Here is a 20,383-nt window from a genome sequence, read left to right as displayed (position 1 = left end):
TGGAGCAGCCTGGGCTTCCCTGAGGAGAGGAGGGACTCTGTCCTGGGCCTCAAAGGATCAGTAAGAGTTAGACAGGCAGCAGCGAGGGCAGGGCAGCGTTTCTGGCAGTGGGCACTGAGTTCAAGGACACAGGCGGTGAGAGGAACACAGTGGGTCCTGAGTGTTCAGCAGAGGCTGAGTGGGGGGGAGGGAGGGGTAAGGTCAGGGCTGGTGGGGAGGAGGAGGGGAAGGAGGCCAGATAGCTCCGGTGCTCGCTGGCTGTGTGACTTTGGCAGGTCATTACACCTGAGCCCCAGTGGGGGGCCCAGGAAGCATCGATATCATGTGGTGCTGTGCTCTAAGGTGGTTTGGGCGCCCCCCCCAGGAGGTTGTAGTGGGCTTGGACCAGGGAAAGTTCTAACAGTCATCTTCACCCCTTTGCCACTCCCTCGCCCCCCCCGCTCCCGCAGGACACAAGATTCATGGAGCTGCTGGCTCTGGAGAGTGAAGGGGGGGTCCCAGCCCTAGTGGGCCCCAGTGCCTTCAAGATCCCCTTCCTCATTCGGCAGAAGATCATTACCAGCCTGGACCCACCCTGTAGCCGAGGTGCCGACTGGCGGACTCTGGCCCAGAAACTCCACCTGGACAGGTGCATGGGAGATGGGCGGGAGGGGAGGGGTGCAAAGGCCACTTGGCAGGGTAGGATGGGTGGGATGGACAGGACACTCAGTGGGGCCTGTGGCCCATCCACCAGCAGCCAGGGCATCCAGTATGGTTGACAGAGGGGTGGGCTGGGGGCCAGGAGGCAGTAGCCTGCGGTGAGGCCAGGCCACTTAATGGCCTCCCTTCCTCCCCTTCTCTCCACAGCCATCTCAGCTTCTTTGCCTCCAAGCCCAGCCCCACAGCCATGATCCTCAACCTGTGGGAGGCAAGGCACTTCCCCAATGGCAACCTCAGCCAGCTGGCTGCAGCAGTGGCCGGACTGGGCCAGCCAGACGGCGGCCTCTTCACAGTGTCGGAGGCTGAATGCTGAGGCCAGCCAGGCCCCCAACACCTACACTCTCACCAGCTTTGGGACCGACCAGGGACAGGCAGAAGCCGGACAGGGCCCTCCCCCACACCAGGGAGCTGTGTGGACAGGCCCCTCCTGGTGAACGCTGTCTCTTCACACTGGCCCTTCAGACCCTGCCCACGCTCCCGCCCCTCCAGGGCCTGCCAGGCCAGGCTGGCACTGCCACCTGCCCCCAGGGCCCAGGATGGACAGTGCCAAAAGCCAGCCCAGGCCCAGCCCCTGTGTGAGTGTGTGTGTTTGTGTGTGGTGCTACCTCTCCCCCCGCCCCTGGCCGGGGACCGCACACGCACAGCATGTGTGCACACACTGGGCTCGGGACGCGCCCTGGAGCTCCTGCCTGAGCTGGACCTTATGCAAACATTTCTGTGCCTGCTGGGTAGGGGCACGTCTGAGGGGCCCGGCTCCAAGCCTGTGGGACTGAGGGCCACAGCCGGATGGGGGGCGGCCCCTGGATTCAGGCACACGACCCCCACACGGGCATGTGCCCACGCATGTCTCGTGTGTCACATCACCGGCTTCCCCCTCCCCCGCACACATGTCATGCTGTACACCAGGAGGCCACTCACATCTCTCACGCCCAGTATCAGTCCACATCTGCCTCTCACATGCTGCCCTTCTCCCACCCACCCAGGGACACCCAAGGCTCCTCCCTGATCCTCCCCCTCCCCCACCAAGAGGAGCCCTGCCCGACGGGGCGTGTGAATATGCAACGGGAGTCCTGGGCTGGACAATGGCGAGTGTGCGTGCCGTGGCGTGCCCGCTCCTGGGGCCTGTCGTGTGAAGCTCGTGCCCTGACTCTGTCTTAAGTGCATTCACGCACTTACACTTGGCCTTATGTACACAGCCTTGCCCGGCCGCCGGGGCGCGTAGGGATTTTAGCGGACGTGAATGTAAATAAATTATATATATATTGCTAACCCAAGTGCTGCTTCTCTCGGGGAAGCCGGAACTTGGGGCCAGTGGCCACAGAGGGGTCCCACATGGGCTGTTCTGGGAGTCCTGAGTGGCTGGGCCTGGCTGGGGGACAGGTGGGGCCCCGGCCCTGGTCCAGCACAGCTGGTTCCTGGAGATTTCTTCAGACCTGGGCCTGCTTGGCCAGGCGACAGGCAACGGCAGTGACCAGGGCTGCACCTTTGCCCGACCCGTCCTCTGACTGCAGGAAGGTGACTGCACAGCAAGGGGCCAGCTCCTGCACAGTGGCCGCCACCAGGCGAGAGAAGCTGTGAGGGGAGGGGCTGAGGTGAGCCTAGGCCAGCCAGGCCCTACCCAGGCATGCCTCCCACCCAGCCTGGCATCCAGACTCACTGGGGGTGCAGCTTGTAGAGGGTCCCATCCACTCCCACGGATACAGTCAGCTCTTCCAGGCCCCGGTTCTCACGGATCTTCTCCACCACGGCAGCCACACCTGCCCCACAAAGCTGGGCTGCCCGCTGGGACACAGCCTGGCACACCTCCAGGACCATCAGGGCATCATCCGAGGTCAGGGGAAGCCCCAGATCCTCAAGGATGGCTCGGACCTGCCTCAGGGCCAGGCTGTCACTGGGGACGGGAAGGAATAGAACACAGAGAGGTAGGGTCTGGCATTAGCTCCCCTCTCTTATGGCCTCTGTCCTCCTGGGTGGACCTCCCTCCAACCAGCATTCCACTCCAAGTGAATGGAAAGACCCCTTTGGGAGGTGGGGGGTGGTAATGCATGGCTCAGCACCTTTCAATCTCAGACAGAAACTTGGTCTTGAAAATGTCCCTGGTCTGAAGGCTCTGGGTCTGCTGACCCCGGAAGAGAACTCCAAGGCTGGTCAAATGCAAGAGGATGTGGCGGACGATCTCCCCCAGGTACATGCCACTGATCATCTTCTCAAACCTGCATGGAAGTGTGTGTGCCCACCGGGTAGGAGACCCCATCCACTGCCATCGCCAACGGAAGCCACCATCAGCCACCCCTGCCCGGCCCAGCCCACACCTTTGTTTGCCAGGGTTAATGGATGCCTGGTCCACACTTGCATCGAAGCAGGTGCTGAGCGTGTCCAGAGAGCCATCATCCCCAAAGGCGCCCCACTCCATGTTGATGCACATGTGGCCTAGGTCCCCAGCCACTCCTGCCACGTTCCGGAGCTCCTCCATGTAGCAGGCATTGGTGCCAGTTCCTGCAGGAAGGCCAGACGGAGTAGGAGCCATTTACTAAATCAGACAGGACCCCCTCTGAGCCCTTCCTGCACTGAGACAGCAAAATGTGGGCTCGTATTTTACATCTCCATCTCCCCACACTCACGCCCCCGGTCCTGGTCTTCCTTCTTTCCTGGCATTCTTCCACAGCCCCTGCCAGCACCAAGCCCTCTGGGCCTCCACTGCTTCCCCTACCAGCTCCACCATCGGTGCATCTCCCATGCTACCCCAGGGTACTCCTAGAAATGCCACCAGCCATTCCTCTAGGAGATGTGTGACAGCCCCCCACTGTCTGCAGGTGAGACGCCTAAGCTCCCTGGACTGGTCTTCAGGTCTTTAGTCAAACTAGCAGGTGCTGGGCCAAGAGCCGAGGATGGAGACAGGAGTCAGACCAGAGGAGCCCTACAGTGGCCAGAGGCGGGGCAATGAGCAGACAACTCAGAGACTGCCCGTATGTGCCTAAATGAAGGCGCAAAGAAGAGCATCCTGGGAGTTCCGATGAATCATCCTGCCTAGAGAGTCAGAAAAGCTACAGAGAGGAAGTAAGTTGGGGTTTGGCCTTGAAGCCAAGAAGCACAGAAAGGAACGGCATTCCAGGCAGAAGGCAAAGGCATCCCTTCTCTATCCCCAACACCTGGTCAGCTCTAGGCAGGTGGGCTCCTTGCGGCCCCACCTTGACTTCCTCCATCCAGTGGTTTGTTCCCAGGGCAGTTTGGGCACACCCCTCCGAGCGCCTGCCCATGCCAGGCTCTATGTTCAAGAAGCTCCCAGTCCCTCGAGTGGCTATCACCCACTTTGTGCTCTAAGAGACTGATGCCTGAGGACCCGTGGGAGCCCTCCTTCCCGCCCAGCCAGATCCCTTCTTTCAAGGCTTTCTTTGCAAGTCCCATTCATTGTGGGACCCCTTCCTTTCTGGCCTCAGCCTGTCGCCCTGGCACAGAGAGTCAGGTTCAGCTCTCTGACTGCCACGTGCTATTCTGGGCTCAAGCCCTGCTAAATGGTCAGATCTGAAAAGGCAGGTGTTTTCCCCTTTTATGTGTCTTCCTGTCCCTTCATCCATCCCTCAGCTGGCCACAGGATAGGTGCCTAATAAAGACTTAGAATCTTGGATGACCTGAAGAATGACCTCATAGCTCATTCTCTGTCAATCCCTGGCACCCTCCCAGCTCCAAGCACTGAGTGTACCATGAATTAGCATCAGGCAGTAGGGGCACAAAAGAGCAGGGCCCTCCTCACCAACAATAAGGCCGACCTCACAATGGGGGTCCTCATAGCCACAGGACATCATGGTTCCCACTGTGTCATTGACAATGGCAACGACATTCAGCTCCATTGCCTGCAAAACAAAGATGATGCTAGTTGCTGGGCAACATGGTCGTCACGGCAACTGGTGCTGGACCCAAAGGTCTCTACTGCAGAGGGTCCCCCTCTTAGGAAGCAAGAGACCCTTTGCTCCCCTCAAGGCCTGCCACAGTCCCAAAGCACCCCTGGAGGCAGACTCCCTACCTGTTTGCGCCCAAGGGCTTCCCGCAGCAGACACACGACATCTTGGCCCTCACAGTCTGATGCATTGAAACCCTTTGTCCAGTTCAGGAGGATGCCCTGGGGTGGGACCAAGGCAGGGGGCCCCTTGGAATCTCACTTGGCCTCCCCAAAGCCTGCATCTCCTCCAGCATACCATGTCCCCGCTCTGTAAGCAGCATCCCAGGCCCACTCTGCCCATACAGTGGAGGGCCTTGCCCTCTGCCCCCTGCCAAGTCCTCAGAAGCCTTCCAGTATGAAGAAACCTATTAACGTTCAACCTACGTTAGTACCAGAATGCTCAGATGGTCTCAGGGTTTGGCCATTTTAAGATGGTTGCCCAGAAGGAATGGCCCTTTGTGATTGGATGGAGCTTGTCAAATGAGTGCTGGGTGTGAGAAAGGGGAGGACAGGGAAGGCTCAGAGGGTCCACATGGCAGCAGATTCTGCTCTTCTGAGAAGAACTAGCCAGGGTCGCTTGAGAGAAGGAATTCTTGGAGCTGGGACAGAGCCGTGTCATTGGGAGATTCACACGTGTGTTCCAGATGTGAGTGAAGGACGAATAGAAAAGCCAGAACCCAGACATGTGGGCAGGATGGAAGGGGACAAGACAGCTAAGCCTTTACTGTGAGAAATTGGCCTTAAATTGTGAACTTAGTGACGGGGGCTTGGCTGTGCTTTTCTTGGTGAGCTTCTCTGGAGGGGGAGGGCAGGGGAAAATGACTGCTCTGCCCACGGAGAAGCGTGGAGAGCAGGTCTGCAAATCTTTAGGGCAGGAGATTAGAAATACTAACCAACATTCCCCCCAGTAATATTGTCTTATCACTTTCCCTATGTGACCACATCTAGGGTGTTCTGTGCTCATTGTCCCAAAACCAGAAACCAGAAAGAGTGAATGAGAGGGAGGCCAGTTTGGGGGAGACCAGATCATGAGAATTAGCAAAGCTTACCTGCTCCCAGACAAGACAAAGAACCCTGGCCTGGGGAAGCGTGGGTGGGGCAGGCAGAGCCAGGTTTCGGATGGCCTCCTGAGAGGGGTGCTCTGTGCCCTCCACACTGGGCCCACGCTTGGGCGGGAGGGAGGGAGACACAGGATTTGGGTGGTCTGAGAGGAGAGGAGGCCTCTGCCCTCCTTCCCCAGGGAGGTGTGAGGACCCAGGAGAGGAAGGAGTAGCCCCCTTCTTCCCAGTGGGGGCCTGGGTGTCTCCCCAAGAGTTTCCCTTTCGTGCCTGCACATTCATTACAGTGAAGGACGATCGCTGTGCAGCCAAGAGGGGCCCCTAGGGGGAAGAGGGTCTCCAAATTGATCAACATTAAGTTTTCACCCCTCCAAAGATTGTGGGTTCAACACAGAAATTTAGTTCTGTGATAGAAGATCAATAGGATCGTGTTTCTTGCATGCCTGCTTTTGCATCTTGAGTCCCACCTGCTTCTCACACTTTATAAGAAATAATCAAAAGGCGCCAGCAGCTCAGCCTGGAGCGAGAGCCCAGCCGAGAGATGCAGTGGCCATGCGGGGAGGGGAAGGCAGAGTACAGAGCACACATCTGGGAGGTCAGGGCCGGAGCAGAGGGTGACAGCCACACAAGGGCTGGTTGGAGCCGAGGAGGCAGAGCCGCTCAGAGACGCAGGTAGGGCAGGACACAGTGGGCACCTTCGGGGACAGTGTGCCCCTCATCATAGCAATTTTTCGCACAAGTTGGGATGTTGAGGCGGGGAGGACTGCTGAAAACCTGGACTAGAGGTCCAGGAGGAGCTTTGCATGACAGGCCTCAGTGTGTGCACGAAAAGTCTGGCGTTCTTGTTGAAGGGTGCACGGAGGTGTGTACTGAGAGCCTGCTGCTCTGCCACCCCAGTTAGGCACCCGCCCCAGCCAGGCACAGAGAGGGATGCTGGCAAGGCCGGGAAGGGGAGAGAGGGCACAGGACCCGTGTGAGCACAGCCCCTTCGAGCGCCTGGAGCCAACGCTGCTCCCTGCAGGCCCTGGGCCAGACACCAGTGCGTGGTCAGCCCGGATCTGGGCCTGCACTACTCCCAAGTGCCCACACCTACCCCTGGCTCCACTCTCCTGCTTATTGGCAGCCCCCAGGGATACCCGTGTCCATTTCCATCCCAGGCCTCTTCGTGACCCTGCATTCCAGGCCACTTTACCGCTTCCACCCATTTGGGCACACTACGTTAGGGAAACTGAGGCCGAGTGGAGGCTCAGCCCAGTGGTGCCTCTGCCTGCCCCTCCCCCAGTCCTCTCCCCAGCCTCCTGCGATGCCTTGACGGGCATGTGGGTGGGAGCTCTGGGAATGTCTTCCCCCAGCTCTCCCTCCCTCACCTGGTCCAGGCCCAGCTGCCTGCACGGGAAGGAGAAGGTGAAACCCAGGGGGAGGCTCTGCCCGCTCAGGCCCTGCTTCTGCTGGAAGTCCAGGATGCAGTCCACGATGTGGTCAAAGAGCTGAGGGGCAGTGCGAGTCAGCGTCGGGGAGAGGGCCACCTGGCCCTTCCCTGGCCCTGCTTCAGCCCCAGGCTGTGAGTACCTGCTGCCCAGAGCCCTGAGCCACACACTCAGGGATGGAATAGACTTGGTTGGTGATCTGCACGCCTCCTGCGGCCACATGTACCAGGAGGACTCGGAAGTTGGTGCCTCCAAGGTCCAGCGCCAGGAAGTCCCCCCGCTCTGTGGGACAGAGAGCCTCAGTACCAGGACAGAGTGGGTGGCTTCACCCAGCACACACTGACTCCCAGGAGCCCATGTCCCAGGCACACACTCAGGCCAGGTCCTCACCGCTGCCATCAGGAGTGGCCCGGACGTAAGTGGGCAGCATTCGGAGGGAGGAGGCCTCCCCTTGGAGCCCTTTGACCATGGCCTCCCGCATCTTCGCCTGCACCACTGCCAGCTGCTCACGGTTCAGCCGGAACGGTGCCAGGGTCTCCTCCAATAGGCGCCGGTGGGCAGCCAGGCGGGCAGCCACCGCAGTCACCATTGCCACGCCCCGGCCGCCCCCGTCCACAGAAGGGATAAAGGAGACATCACATTCAGGGGCCAGGAGCTTCACCGTCTCCTGCAGGACACTGAGGAACCTGCACAAACACATGTGAGGCCACCCTGGCTTGGCACCAGGCCCTGACCCCCCAGGGCTTACTGAAGCCTGGACCCCATCATTTCAAATCAGTTCAATTCTAAATTTATCTGTGCACCAACTCCGTGCCCAGTGCCCCCAGGGACCCCTCCCTTGCACATCCAAGGAGAAACATCTTTTCTGTCCTCTGACCTCTTTTGGCCCCCAGCCGCCATCTGGCCTCACTCTGCTGGCGCCATTCCTACCCCTGCCCTGCAGCCATGGTACCAGAGTGCCTTTGGGTGCTTGTCTCACACACACACACACACACACACACACACACACACACACACGTGTTCCTGCTGCCTGTTCACACAGGGTGTGTGTTTTCCGAATACCTGGGGTGGTGCTCAAACACTCGGCCTCCAGTGGCCACCGCGATCTGAAGCATCTGCTGCTCCCGGCTGTGCTGGAGGCGGGTGAGGACGGCAGCCAGGGCAGCGGCGCAGAGCTGGGCGGCTCGCGTGCACACGGCCGTGCACACATGCTGCACCAGCTCGGCGTCCAAGGCCCCCGGGTTCAGGCCCAAGTCCCGCAGGATAGCGTGCGCACGGGCTGTCCCAGCCGAGGCGCTGGGGGGACAGGGTGCTACTTTGAGGGTCAAATATCCCAGATGCTCCCTGTCTCTCTTCTCCCAAAGCCCCGTGGCTACCTGGGGGGCAGAGCATCCTCCCTCTCCCAAGCAGAGAAGCCCATTGTCTAATCCCACTGGCTTCCCACACTTACTCCTCCATCTCGGCCAGGTGCTCCAGGAGGATGCCCCCTCGGCTCAGCAGGGCACGGGAGGTGCAGCCACCAAAGAGGATTCTGTGCTGGGCCAGGTGAGCCAGGACCTGCCGCACCAGCTCACCCAGGTACAGGCCGCCGATCATCTTCTCAAACCTGCCGGCCGGAAGGGTGGCTGGAAGAGGCTTTCCTATGCCTCGGCCCACAGGCGCCCACCTGTGAGAGCCCTCAAGGAGGCATCATTTTCTTTAGGGCCCCCAGACTGGAGGTTCCAGAAGCAAAGGGCTTCCCAGGAGACAGGTGGGTGTTTACCCAGACCCCACTGCCCCCTCCAGTTTGGGTTAGGGTTAGGGGGCTTCTGGAGGGTGGCAGGACCCAAAAGGGAGGGGGGGACACTTTACTCAGCTACCCCCAGTCTCCAAACTCCTGTCAGGGCTAGCCAGAGTCAGAAATAAGGGAGAGCCAAGGTGAGAGAACTCTGAGTTCTAGAACCTAGAGCCCTTCCTTCTCTGAGCCTGGCCAGGGCCCCTGAGGGGGCAGCCTGGAGCTCCTGGGAGGGAGAGGCTGGCCCTCAGGGCTGGCGCACAGGGACAGGGGAGGGGATGGGGAGCGGATGGGGAGCAGAGCAGAGAAGGGCCTAGAATAGAAAGTCAGGCCACCTCTGGGCACCGGGATTCAGGGACTCCTGGTCCAGGATGCGGTCGAATGTGGTCAGCACTGACCCAAGGGCCCCATCATCGCCGAAGGAGCCCCACTCGACGCTGACGCAGACACGGCCGCGGTCCTCATCCAGCACCGCCACGTGCCGTGCCTCCTCCATGTAACATGCGTTGGTGCCAGTGTCTGGCAGAGACGACCTCATCAGGGCCTGCCCACCAGGCAACTGTGCCCCCCACCCACTGCCACAAATGGCCCCTGGCTCACCGACAACAAGCCCGACCTCGCATGGTGCAGTGCCCAGCTCGCAGCCCATCATGGTGCCCACCGTGTCGTTCACCACGGCAACCACATCAATGCTACAGGCCTGGACAGCGGGAGGGCAGAGCAGGGGAACCTGGGGGTTGGGCAGGGCTGGGGCCCTGTCTATGATGGAGACTCCCAGAGTCCATGGAACACGTGTCCACATGCCCCACACATCTGTGTCACAGACACTCTAAGCCCTCCATCCACAGAGGAAGGTTCCCCCCACCCCATGCTCCTGTGACTCCTTCACCCCCAACTCAGGCCCTGGTGGTCTCAGTGGCTCCCAACCTTAGCCATCCTCTCCAGGACACCAGTGCCACCCACAGAACCAGGACCAGGACCAGGGTAAGCCAGCGTACACTGAAGACTGCACAGAGACCCCTTGCTGGCTCACCCTCATCCTGGCCTGGCTCCCCAAGCCCGTCCCTTCCAGCCCTGACTTCCAGCCATGCACACAGTACGGCGGCCATTAGTTAAAACAGACTGGCCTCCTCAGGCAACAAGACTTTAGCATATGCCCTTCTCTGAAACTACATCTTCCCCAGCCCCAGCTTAGGCACCTGGCAGACTCCTCCTCCAAGTCCTTATCAAGGCACAATGGGCCCTCCCCAGTGCTCCCAGGGCCATCGGAACCCCCCTCAGCAGGGACAGTCTTTTATTGAATGCTTTCCCCACCAGACCGAGAGGTCCTTGAGGACAGGGTCAAGCCTTTTCATCTTTGTTTCCCCCATGGCCCTAAGCATTGGTTTGACCTTTCTTGGCCTCAGTTTCTTTACCTAGAACATGGGAGTGGCAGCAGCATTTACCCCAACGTTAAACTGGATAAAGGATATAAGCAGGCCCTCCCAGAAGCACAGGGCAGGCCACAGGGTTGTCCCATGGCCTCTGCCCCCACTCACCCCCTGCCTCTCAATGGCATCTCGAAGCAACTGGACCACATCCTGGCCTTCCACACCACTGCACCTAAAACCTTTGGTCCAGGAAATGAGGGTACTCTGGGGGCAGAAAAGTGGGATCACTCCAACAGCCTTCATGGGGCTGCAGCCCCTCCCCCACCATCCCCACGCCCACTCCGCCTCACCTTGTCCAGGCCCGTCTGGTGACAAGGGAAGGAGAAGTTGAACCCAATCTTCAGGCCCTGCCTGCCCACAGGGTATGCATCCAGGAATTCAGACAGGCAGCGAGCAACAAAGTCAAAGAGCTGGGGGACACGGGAGGGGCTCAGCTCTGCCCAGCGGAGCCCCAGCCACCCTGTGGTCCCACAGCCTGGCAGGGAGCCCTCACCTGCTGACCAGGACCCAGCATCACTTCTTGGGGGATCAAAAACTCCCGGCTCCGGGGCTCAATCCAGTGCCCCTCAGTGCCTGTCAGGGTCACCCACAGAACACGCAGTGAAGCCCCCGTGGCTCCCAGCTCCAGCACCACGAAGTCTCCTTGTTCTGAGGACAAGCAGTCACAGAGAGTCAAGCAGCTGTTGAGACCAAGCTCTCTGCCTCCCAGAAACATTCCCAAGGCCTGCAGAGTCTTGTCAAGGGAACTTAGAGATGGGAACCTTAGAGATAGGGACAGAGATAAGAAACTACCCCCTCCCCAGATGACAGCCCTCTCCCCAGGCCTGGTCACCTGTTTAAGTCTATGTCACCCACCAGTGCCATGTGGGGTGGACTCCACATATGTGGGCAGCATCCGGACAGCCGGGGCCGGGCTGGCCTGGCCCGTCAGTGCCTGCTCCATGGAGCGCAGGAGGCTGGCTTGGATCTGCCGCAACTGTGTGGTCGTCACCTTGAATTGGTTCAGGCATCCCTGCACCTGGAGGAAAACAGGCTAACATCTGGGCAGGAGCCCCGCTGGCCTAGCCAAGTACTCCAACCCCAACCAGGACAAGCCAGCCCTGTCCTGCTCATACCTCCTCTCACCTGTCCCGACCAGCCCCTCCCTCAGCTTCCCCAGGGCTGGCCTGAGCCCTTTCTGAGCCTGGTCTCCCAGCACCACCCAGCTCCACACCTCACCTCTTCCCACACGCTGGCTCTCTGGCCGCTTAGGGCCTGCACCCAGCTCCAATACCCTCAGAAGGCTCCTTTCTGGCGGAAAGACCCACCCACTTCCTCCTGCTCCGTTCCCTCGTGGCTCCACAGATCACTATACTCCTGGCTCCTTCTATTTCATTGAATTCAGGGTTTGACAAAGCCTTTCTCCTGTCGCACCAGGAATGATTTGCTCTGGGTTCCCAGCACCCAGAGCCAAGCTGCTCAGTGAGTTGTCATTGAAGGAGCAAGTGAATGAACACATGTGTGAACAAACTTCAAGTTCAGGTGCTTCCCTCTCCAGATCCACTTGATTCTGGAGCTTGAGCAAGCCAGGCCCTCACTTTTTTTTTTTTTTTAACACACCACCAATATTTATTGTTCCACTCTTTCCAATAGACCAGTGCTGACACTGGGAGGGACTGGGCCTCCATAAGGAGAGATCCGCCTGGGGACCCAGTGTGTCCACCCAGGTGTGTTCTGAGGTTTGGTGGTGGCCCTAGGACCTAAGTCCTCCCCCAGAGTTCCCCCATCCCAGAATCCTTGTGGGCCTGAGACTGTGTCACACCCAGGAAAGCTCCCTGGGTGGAGCAGGACATGGGGAGACAGGTCACATGATGCCTCAAAACCTGCCACTCCAAACATCAGCATGAGACAGGAGGGAAACTGAGGTAAGAGGGTAGGATCAGGAAAACATGGCAGGGAGTCTGAAGGTGAAGTGCTGAGGAGAGTCTGGAGGCGACTCTGCAGAGGACAGCCCTCCCCTCCGTTGCCATCCCTCCCACAGGCATTGGGGGAGGCCCATCCACACACCCAGCGCTATTCCCAGCACCAAGTGCTGCTCCACCAGCTGAGGCCTGCCCTGTGTAGCTCAGGCTGCAGTGTAGGGACAGAAAATAAGCAAGTAAGCAGATAAGATTGTCTGGTAGTAATGGCAGCTTAAAAAAAAAAAAAGAAGAAGCAGGAATAGAAGTCGAGAGTGAGCGGGGAGGTAGAGATATTTTTGGACATTGGTCAGGAAAGGTCTTCCTGTGGAGGTGATCTAAATGAAGGAAGGGAATGAGCCATTTGAAAATCTGGGGAAAGTGCCCTAGCCAGTTTTGCTCAGTGGATAGAGCGTCAGCCTGTGGGCTAAAGGGTCCCGAGTTTGATTCCAGTCAAGGGCACATGCCCGGGTTGATCCCCAGTAGGGGGCGTGCAGGAGGCAGCTAATCAATGATTTTCATCATTGGTGTTTCTGTCTCCCTCTCCCCCTTCCTTTCCTCTCTGAAATCAATAAAAAATATATTTTTAAAAAGAAAAAAAAATCTGGGGAAAGAGCATAAAGGGATTTTCTTCAGTGCAAGGGGATGAATTTGGGGGAAGACTGGACCAGAAATAGATTAGCATGAAGGGAGGGGCGAGGAAAGCAGAGGACAGGACACTGAGTTCTTCTCCACCAGAAGCCGCTGTGGGGAGCTTAGAAAGCACCCTGCTGCCTCCCATTTATATGGAAACCTCCTCTGGGCAACCTCCTGGGCCATCCTTCAAAGAGGCCCAGCAGCCTTCCTGGGTTCATTGGAGAGCCCCAGCCCATGACTCCATTCTCCTGGGCTTAGCCTTTTCCAGGCCCCCACCCCTGGTTGCATGGGAATTCCGTTCCTGCAACCTGCTGCCCCAAGCTGGACCTGTATTTGTAAAGAACCACTGGGGCATCTGGATAAAGAGGCTGGGGAGACTGGGAAGAGAAGCTGCCCACTGAGGAAGATGGGATGGCTCTCTCCCACCCCTGCTTTAGGAAGAGATGGGAAACAGAAGCCTAAGGCACAAATGACCCCCAACAGAAGTGCCAGGAGTTCAGTCCGTGTTTATCGTACAGCAGATGCTTACAGCAGCCATGATGCTCAGAGGGGTTATTCCTAGTACAAATGAGGACACTGGGACTCAGACAGGGACAGTCATCTGCCTAAGCCAGGCAGCTATTAAGGCACAGGATGGGATTTGAACCCGGATCTGTTGGACTACAGAGATGTTTCTACATAAATGTGAAAGCTTTATAAAAACTAGCAATTTCTGAAAAGACCTCAAAGCTGATGAAGGCTGCAACGAGGAAACCCCATAGGACCTGGCATGAGGTAACTTACATCTGAGTGTTGCCCTGCCACTTCCTGAATGTGTGGCCCTGGGCAAGTCAAACTTCCCTCTGAGGTAACAAGACACCTCTTATGCAAAACCCAAAGAAGAAGAATATTCAGAAGGTCCCAAGCCCCTAGTGCCAGGGCCATGTCTTACTCACAGCTGTATCTCAGAGCCGAATGGTGGCTGGTTCAAGGCTGGCACTCAGGAAGGATTTGCTGATTGAGTGGTTGTGGGGGCATAAGAATTAAAGGGGATCATGTCCATGAAAGTGTAAAATACTGTTCAGGGTGAGGGTTGTGTTTTTATTGCTTAATGATAACAGCAGTATGATGGAGTTGATGCCTTAGGCAGATGGATGTTTTTTCTTCCTTTTCCTCCTGGAACCAGTGGAAGGTGCAAGAGGAGTGACAAGAAGATGGCAGAAGCCACAAGAAAAACAGGACTTCCCCGGCCGACTCTGGCGTGTGCATAGTAGCCAGGAGAAGCTACTGGGTCATCCCCCTCCATCTCTCCCGAGAAGACTGGGGAGAGACCTCAGCCAGGAGAGTGAGAAGCAAAGCCTTAGAAAGAGGCTGATCCAATATGGCTTCAAAGCTGGCTCCTTCGACCAGCTTGTATGTCAGTCAGTCTGGACTTATTGCCCCACCTCTCTGAGTGGTTTCCTTCTCCATCCAGCAGGAGGTAAAATAGCAGCCCCTTTTTCTGTGAGGACTGAGAAGGGGTAGGACAGTGGCTGGCCTATAGGACATGCTCATTGGAACGTGGGTTTCATTTCCTCAGAGCATGAGGTACAACCGCCTGGAGAGCCTGATTTATTGCCCCTCTGGTGACAACAAGAGACCTGGGAGGCGGGGTGGGGAAGGGACTCTGAGAAGGGGCTGCACTCTGACCGCGCATGGGAAGGAGGCTGAGGGGGAGCCTGTGGTGCTGAGGTGGGGCCAAGGCCATGGGGAACATGGCATCCCTGTGAAGTCTCCCAAAGCCTAAGGTGATGTCTTTAAACTGCAGGTGTGTGCAACGAAGTCAGCAGGGCAGATGTAGGACCAACACGGGAGCAAGGGCATAAAGTGAGTGGGAGATGGTGGCAGGCCAGGCCTTGCTCACTCCTGTGGCCCGTGGTGGGTGGTGGGCGGAGCACAGAGGAAATGTTTACAGCAGGGTCTGGGGCAGAGATTGGATGAGGGTGAAGTGGGAGCATGAAATGCTGTGAGGGGTGATGCCCCCACAGTTTGGGCAACAAACCAAGTCCAGCAGATGTCAGGACAAGCTAGAAAACTGAAGAAGCTGCAGGGAACAGTTGAAGAACCCTCTCTCCGGACGCCTCTGTCCTTTATTATGTCCTGTAACTCACTTCACCCTCCAGGGGGGTGGGAGGACTCAATTTTCTTTTCTTCCATTTTACTGATGAGGAAACAGAGACTAAGGGATATGAAATGACTTACACAAGTGTTTCCGGCTCAAGGATGTGGTATGCAAGGGCTCTAAATCTTGGTCAAGAGGACAAAAGAGAGACTCACTTCTGAGCTAATTGGAAGTATGTAGAGTAAGCCGCACTGTCACCTCAGCTCTGTGTACCTGACTGATTGGCATGGAGGAGAGGGAGAGCTGCAGGAGTGACTAGAGAAGTGGGGGAAGGAAGGTCCTTAAGAACACCGCTTTCTAGACTGTGTCAGCCCATTTGGGGCAGAGGAGGTGCCTGTGTGGCAACATGGCCAAAGCAATATATTTGGGGCTGAAACATCTCAGCCCAGCTCAGACTCCTGTCATGCCTTAGCCGAAGGCACACCACTTCTCTGAGCCCCCTCTTCCTGAGCTGTAAAGTGAGGAGCTAGTCCCTGCCTTGCAGTTGTGTGGAGCATCATAGGAGACACTGACCGGATCAGATATGAAAGGCTCTGAAAACTGGAAGGTGCTGCAAAGGTGTGATCACATGGCCCCACACCATCTTTAGCCAATCCTGCTCTTGGCAGCCCTCAGTGAGCACAGGACAGGAACCCAGTGCTGAACTTACCAGCTCAGAGGTGTCCGGGGAGCAGGACAAGCCCTCCTGGGGGCAACCGGGGGCTCCTTCCTCTTGCCACAGCCCTACAGGCCCAGTGGAGCCCATGTGGTTCCACAATGGGGGGTGGCCACCTGTGGGAGGAAAGAGGCAGCCTGGGTGAACCACTTACTCTCCAGGCCCTAGGAGGCTGTGACTCAGACCCTTAACTTCCTTCCGTCTGAAGTGGACAGGAAGGAAGCTATGGGCAGAGCTCAGAACCTCTGACCATCAAAGATCCTTTAGTAGTTAAACAGAAGGTTGTCAGTTTCCAGAAGCATGTGTCGTAAGAGAGTACCAGGAAGGCTGCTTTCTATTCCCAATGCCTTTCATTCATTCTGTTATTCATTCACATTTACCAGTTCCTGATGCCTACACCGCTGGATGCTAGGGTATAGACGAAGCCAACCAGGGCCCCACCTTCAGGGACCTCACAGCCCTACAGCAATCCCAGCAGGGTTGATATAGGCATCAATCGAGATGGACAAGCTGCTGTGCTTAGGAGTTCAGGAATGTGCTAGAGCTTTTGGAAGAAAGGGTGTGATGTGCTGGAGCAACAAGCAGGCTGGACCACAGATGTCTCTATGGCAAGCTGAGGTGCATGGATTTCTTCCTGAAGATAGATGGAGAAGAAGTGAGGGGTGGATCTGTGCTTCAGTAAGGGCTTCTACTCGTGGCACAAACTTTGGGCAGGTCATTTATGGTACCTGTACAAGGTTGGTGAGAATTACATGGAATAACACCTGGAAAAATGTTTTGGAATATTTAATTTAAACCTCAGCTCCTGGATGGGTTTGGGGAGGGGCAAGGGAGATAATGAGAGCAAAAGAACCTTGCTCAGGGTCTTCAGATTTATTTAGCTAAATTTGCATGGGAACTCTATGAACCCCAATTTCCTCTTCTGGGAAAGGAAAAAAAATTCAGTTCTTGTGAGGATTAAAGGAATTAATGATTCTGAAAGTCCTTTGCATACTCTAAAGGACTGTTGGAATGTCAGGTGTGCTCACTCAAGCTAGAGGTGGCACTGATGTTCCAGGAGGATCCTGAGGAAGCCTTCAGTGATCCAGGTGCCCTTCAGGGGAGAAGGAAATGAGAAATGCAATGGAGGGTCCAACGAATCACTCCACCTCTCCTCCTGGAAAGGCAACTTCAGGAAAGACACCTTCCACCCCTGCTACCCCTCCCACCTTCTACTCCCATCACTCCCTGTGGTCACCTATAATCTGACTGCCCAACCCCAGCCTTTGGCTGAGTCCCCACTAGCACTGCCCTCTCAGGCATGCAAAGCCATGAGCATTCTCTTCACTACAAAATCCTCGTGTCCCTTGGCTTCAACAGCTGGTTTCTCCTGGGCCTCCTTCCTAAATCTCTCATCTTCATTAACTCCTTCTCTCCTCTCCCCTTAAACAATGGGGCTCCCAGGTTCCTGATAGCTCTCCTTTCCACACTCCCTCTTTATCTCTCTCATCCCCAAGAATTGATTGAAACTTCTGTGTGAGGGCTCCTAAATATTCCTGTCCTGAGCCAAATCCCAAATTCTAATGATCTATTATACATCATGATCCGAACTTGGAGAGGCTCCTCACACTCAACAGTCAAAGCCACATTCATTTTCTCCTTTACTTTTGCCCATGACTCTTCTCCTATGCTCCACCTTCTCCTACTCTAATCTGTCCACCACCCCCTGTCCCGCCACCAACAACTATGCTAAAATAGATTTTATCATGTCATTCCCCAGATCTATCCCCCTAAGAAAAGAACTGTCACATTCTGATGGCTACCACTGCAGAAAAAAAGAAGTCTAAAACTCTTTACTGTGGCATTCCAGGCTCTTCACCCTGTCCTCCAACCAAGCTTCCTCTCACCACTGCCCTTCATATGCTATACACTGACTACAAGCTTCATCCTGTCTCTTGATGTCTAGTCTTTGTTCCGTGTTCCCTGAGCCTGGAACCACCATGTCTGGTTCATCTCTGCATCTTCAACGCCCAACAGAGGGTTCAGCATAGGTAGGTGCTAAACAGCTTTGTGAATTTGGGGGTGGGCAGGCAGTCTTATTCAGAGAATCAAATCCATTTCTAACAAATATTCCCAGAGTCATATAATCCTACACAGTTTCTAAGTCTGTCAAATGGGAATGTTGGTTCCACATACATTATAGGTCAGTTTCAAAGATAAAATGGGGTAACTGAGGCAATTACCTTTGGAAAGGGCCAAGGCCTACACACAGTGGTGAGCTTTCACTCTCCTTTCAAGGCCCGGCTGGCTCAGCCATTCATTCATTCACTCTTCTATTTCACATTTGTTCCACACTTCTCCATGCCAGGGATTGTGAGCCTTCCTCAAAGAAACCCCAGCATTTACCCTCTCGATAAGTATATCCATGTCTGTCTCTTCCAGCTGAGAGTCTTTGTGGAGAGGGACATGTCTCCCATATCACTAGATCCCCAGCCCCCAGCCCAGGTCGCACACATTTAAAGAACTGTGGGGCTCTTCGCTTCCCTCAGCTGAGCCAGCTACATGGAATGAGCCTTCTTTTAGAAACACATACCACAGATGTTTGCTGGGGAGGGAGCCACGACTGGGGACCAAAGGCTTAGCCTTTCCAGCCTTTACTCCTCCAGTATGGGCCAAGCAGCAGAGATAAGGGTGAGGTTTGGGGCTGAGGCAGGTAGGAACTAAACAGAGGAGGAGGCTCTTACCTGGGGAAAACAGCAGTTGGTCAGTCTCCTCGGGCCTGGGCGCTTTTCCCTCAATATGAGGCATCCCAGGACCTGGTTTGCACCCAAAGTGTAACTCACAAGTGAGCTGAGTAATAATGTCCCCAAGCCCCACCCTTTTATTAGACAACAGCTAAGTCACTTCCTTTTGAGTCTGCCCTAAGAGGAGCTGAGGGTAGGCAAGGCCATGGTGCAAACTTAAGCAAGATGACCACAGGAAATTGGAGCCGTGAAATGGATCAAGGGCTCTAGGATATGCCCTCTGCAAGGTTGGGAGTTCTGTCCATTTTACATAAACTCGGAGTCTGAGCTCTGTGGTGGTGGCTCACCCCTGGAAAGAAAATGGAGGGGCCTAGCCTGGAAAATGTGCAATCCAATGCACAATTTGGCGGAATGTGGAAATACTAGTGAGTGAGAGGTCATGTGAGCACAGAAGAAGAAGAGACTTGCCTTGGAGTGGGCAGGGCAAGAGGAAGCTGAGCCTTGAAGGAATGGTAGTATTCTGGCAGAGGTGGTCCTTGAAAAAGAGAGGAGCATGTACAGCATGATGGAGCATCAGACACCTTCATGGAATGGAGTACAGCTCCAAGGTTCTGAAGAGGATGCATGGAGACGGGGGTGCATGGTGGGAGCGGTGGGGGCTAGACTGGAATCTAGCCGTTAGTCTGTAGGCCAAGGGGGGACAGTAGGTTCATAACATAGGTCTTCTCTACTGAAAGGGGAGGGGAGTCTCAGGTTGTAGCCAAGCTGTTGGCCACCAAGTTGGTTTTCCCCTGTACTAGCCTTTTTTATATATATATATATATTTTTATTGATTTCAGAGAGGAAGGGAGAGAGATAGAAACATCAATGATGAGAATCATTGATCGGCTGCCTCCTGCAAGCCACACACTGGGGATCAAGCCCGCAAAGTAGGACTGTACCCTGACCGGGAATCAAACTCTGACCTCCTGGTTCATAGGTTGACGCTCAACCACTGAGCCATGCAGGCCGGGCTAAACTAGCCTTCTTGAATGCACAGAACCTTGAGGCATCACTGTGCTCGCTGCTATGGTATGAAATGTGTGTTCCTCCAAAAATTCATGTTGAAAACCTAATGCCCAAGGTGATGGTATTAGGTGGGGCCTTTGGAAAATGATTAGGTCATGAGGATAGAGTAAGGTGACCAGACGTCCCGCTTTTGGCGGGACAGTCCCGATTTTTAACAATTTGTCCTGCGTCCCATGGCGTTTTAAAAAAGTCCCAATTTTTGGAAAGAATTCACGACAAGCTAGGGAACGGCGGGAGAACAGGAAGGGAATATACAGTTTTTGGCGGCCATGTGGCTATTTAGCCAGGATAAATAATGCACTAAAAATTGTGGAATACACGCTGTCCTTACCAGGAACTAATGCTGCGACTGAACGCGTTTTTTTCTACGGTAAATAAAGTGTGGACGTCAGAAAAATCACAATTAAGTGTTGAGACTTTGAAAGCCATTTTATGTGTGAAATATAATTTAACAAATTCTAGTGAAAAATTTCATGACCTTTTAAACAATGATAGCAATCTACTAAAAAAAATTCACTCAAATGAGAAATATGCCAAAGAATAAAATAATACTATACATAATTTTTTATTATATTTGTAAATTGTACTTATGTTGAAATTTAAAAAATATATTACAATACTATTTTTGCGTTCTATGAAAATTCTTGTTGCTCCATATAGACCAAATTTTTAATCAAGAACCCCCCCCCCCCCCCCAGCCCCGGTCAATGGTGTCCCGCTTTACCAATGTTAAAATCTGGTCACCTTAGGATAGAGCCCTCATGAATGGGATTAGTCTCCTCATAAGAGAGGCTCCAGAAGATCCCTCACTCCTCCGCCATGTGGAGGACACCAGAAATCTGCAACCAGAAGAGGGCCCTCACCCGACCACACTGGCTCCCTGATCTCAGTCTTCAAGG

At 55.4% G+C, this 20,383-nt stretch overlaps 2 protein-coding genes across 2 annotated transcripts in view; one reads left to right on the top strand and one right to left on the bottom strand.

Annotated features, from left to right (window-relative positions):
- The window catches only part of UNC5A (unc-5 netrin receptor A), a 56,060-nt gene extending 54,959 nt beyond the window's left edge, over nt 1-1,101 (top strand). The window contains exons 14-15 of the mRNA XM_008142898.3: nt 450-628; nt 847-1,101. Of these exons, the coding sequence (XP_008141120.1) occupies nt 450-628; nt 847-1,012 (345 nt within the window). The 3' untranslated portion in view covers nt 1,013-1,101. The remainder of the gene's footprint in view (nt 1-449; nt 629-846) is intronic.
- An 839-nt stretch (nt 1,102-1,940) lies between these two features.
- Nucleotides 1,941-18,499, bottom strand: HK3 (hexokinase 3). Its single transcript, XM_008142887.3, has 19 exons — nt 18,417-18,499; nt 15,688-15,809; nt 11,181-11,343; nt 10,819-10,973; nt 10,616-10,735; nt 10,434-10,529; nt 9,496-9,595; nt 9,231-9,414; nt 8,572-8,727; nt 8,184-8,417; nt 7,512-7,807; nt 7,264-7,403; nt 7,062-7,181; nt 4,721-4,816; nt 4,451-4,550; nt 3,012-3,195; nt 2,757-2,912; nt 2,357-2,590; nt 1,941-2,271 (listed from the first exon to the last, which is right to left on the bottom strand). Exons 1-19 carry the CDS (start codon nt 18,478-18,480, stop codon nt 2,127-2,129), a joined length of 2,865 nt encoding a protein of 954 aa, XP_008141109.3. The 5' UTR covers nt 18,481-18,499; the 3' UTR covers nt 1,941-2,126.
- Between the last annotated feature and the right edge of the window lie 1,884 nt (nt 18,500-20,383).

This window comes from Eptesicus fuscus, chromosome 6, assembly GCF_027574615.1.
Source record: "Eptesicus fuscus isolate TK198812 chromosome 6, DD_ASM_mEF_20220401, whole genome shotgun sequence".
NCBI classification, from domain to species: domain Eukaryota; kingdom Metazoa; phylum Chordata; class Mammalia; order Chiroptera; family Vespertilionidae; genus Eptesicus; species Eptesicus fuscus.
Note: the sequence above shows the minus strand (reverse complement) of the source record. Positions and strands in the feature narration are given on the sequence as shown.

What these genes read in the sequence shown, in the direction of transcription:
- HK3 (XM_008142887.3), bottom strand. Translation starts at nt 18,480, where the DNA reads ATGCCTCATATTGAGGGAAAAGCGCCCAGGCCCGAGGAGACTGACCAA. An exon ending in CTCAGGGCTCTGGGCAGCAG is followed by an intron (nt 7,182 to 7,263) that starts GTACTCACAGCC and finishes ACTGCCCCTCAG; the next exon opens with CTCTTTGACCACATCGTGGA. An exon ending in ATTAACCCTGGCAAACAAAG is followed by an intron (nt 2,913 to 3,011) that starts GTGTGGGCTGGG and finishes ACTTCCATGCAG; the next exon opens with GTTTGAGAAGATGATCAGTG.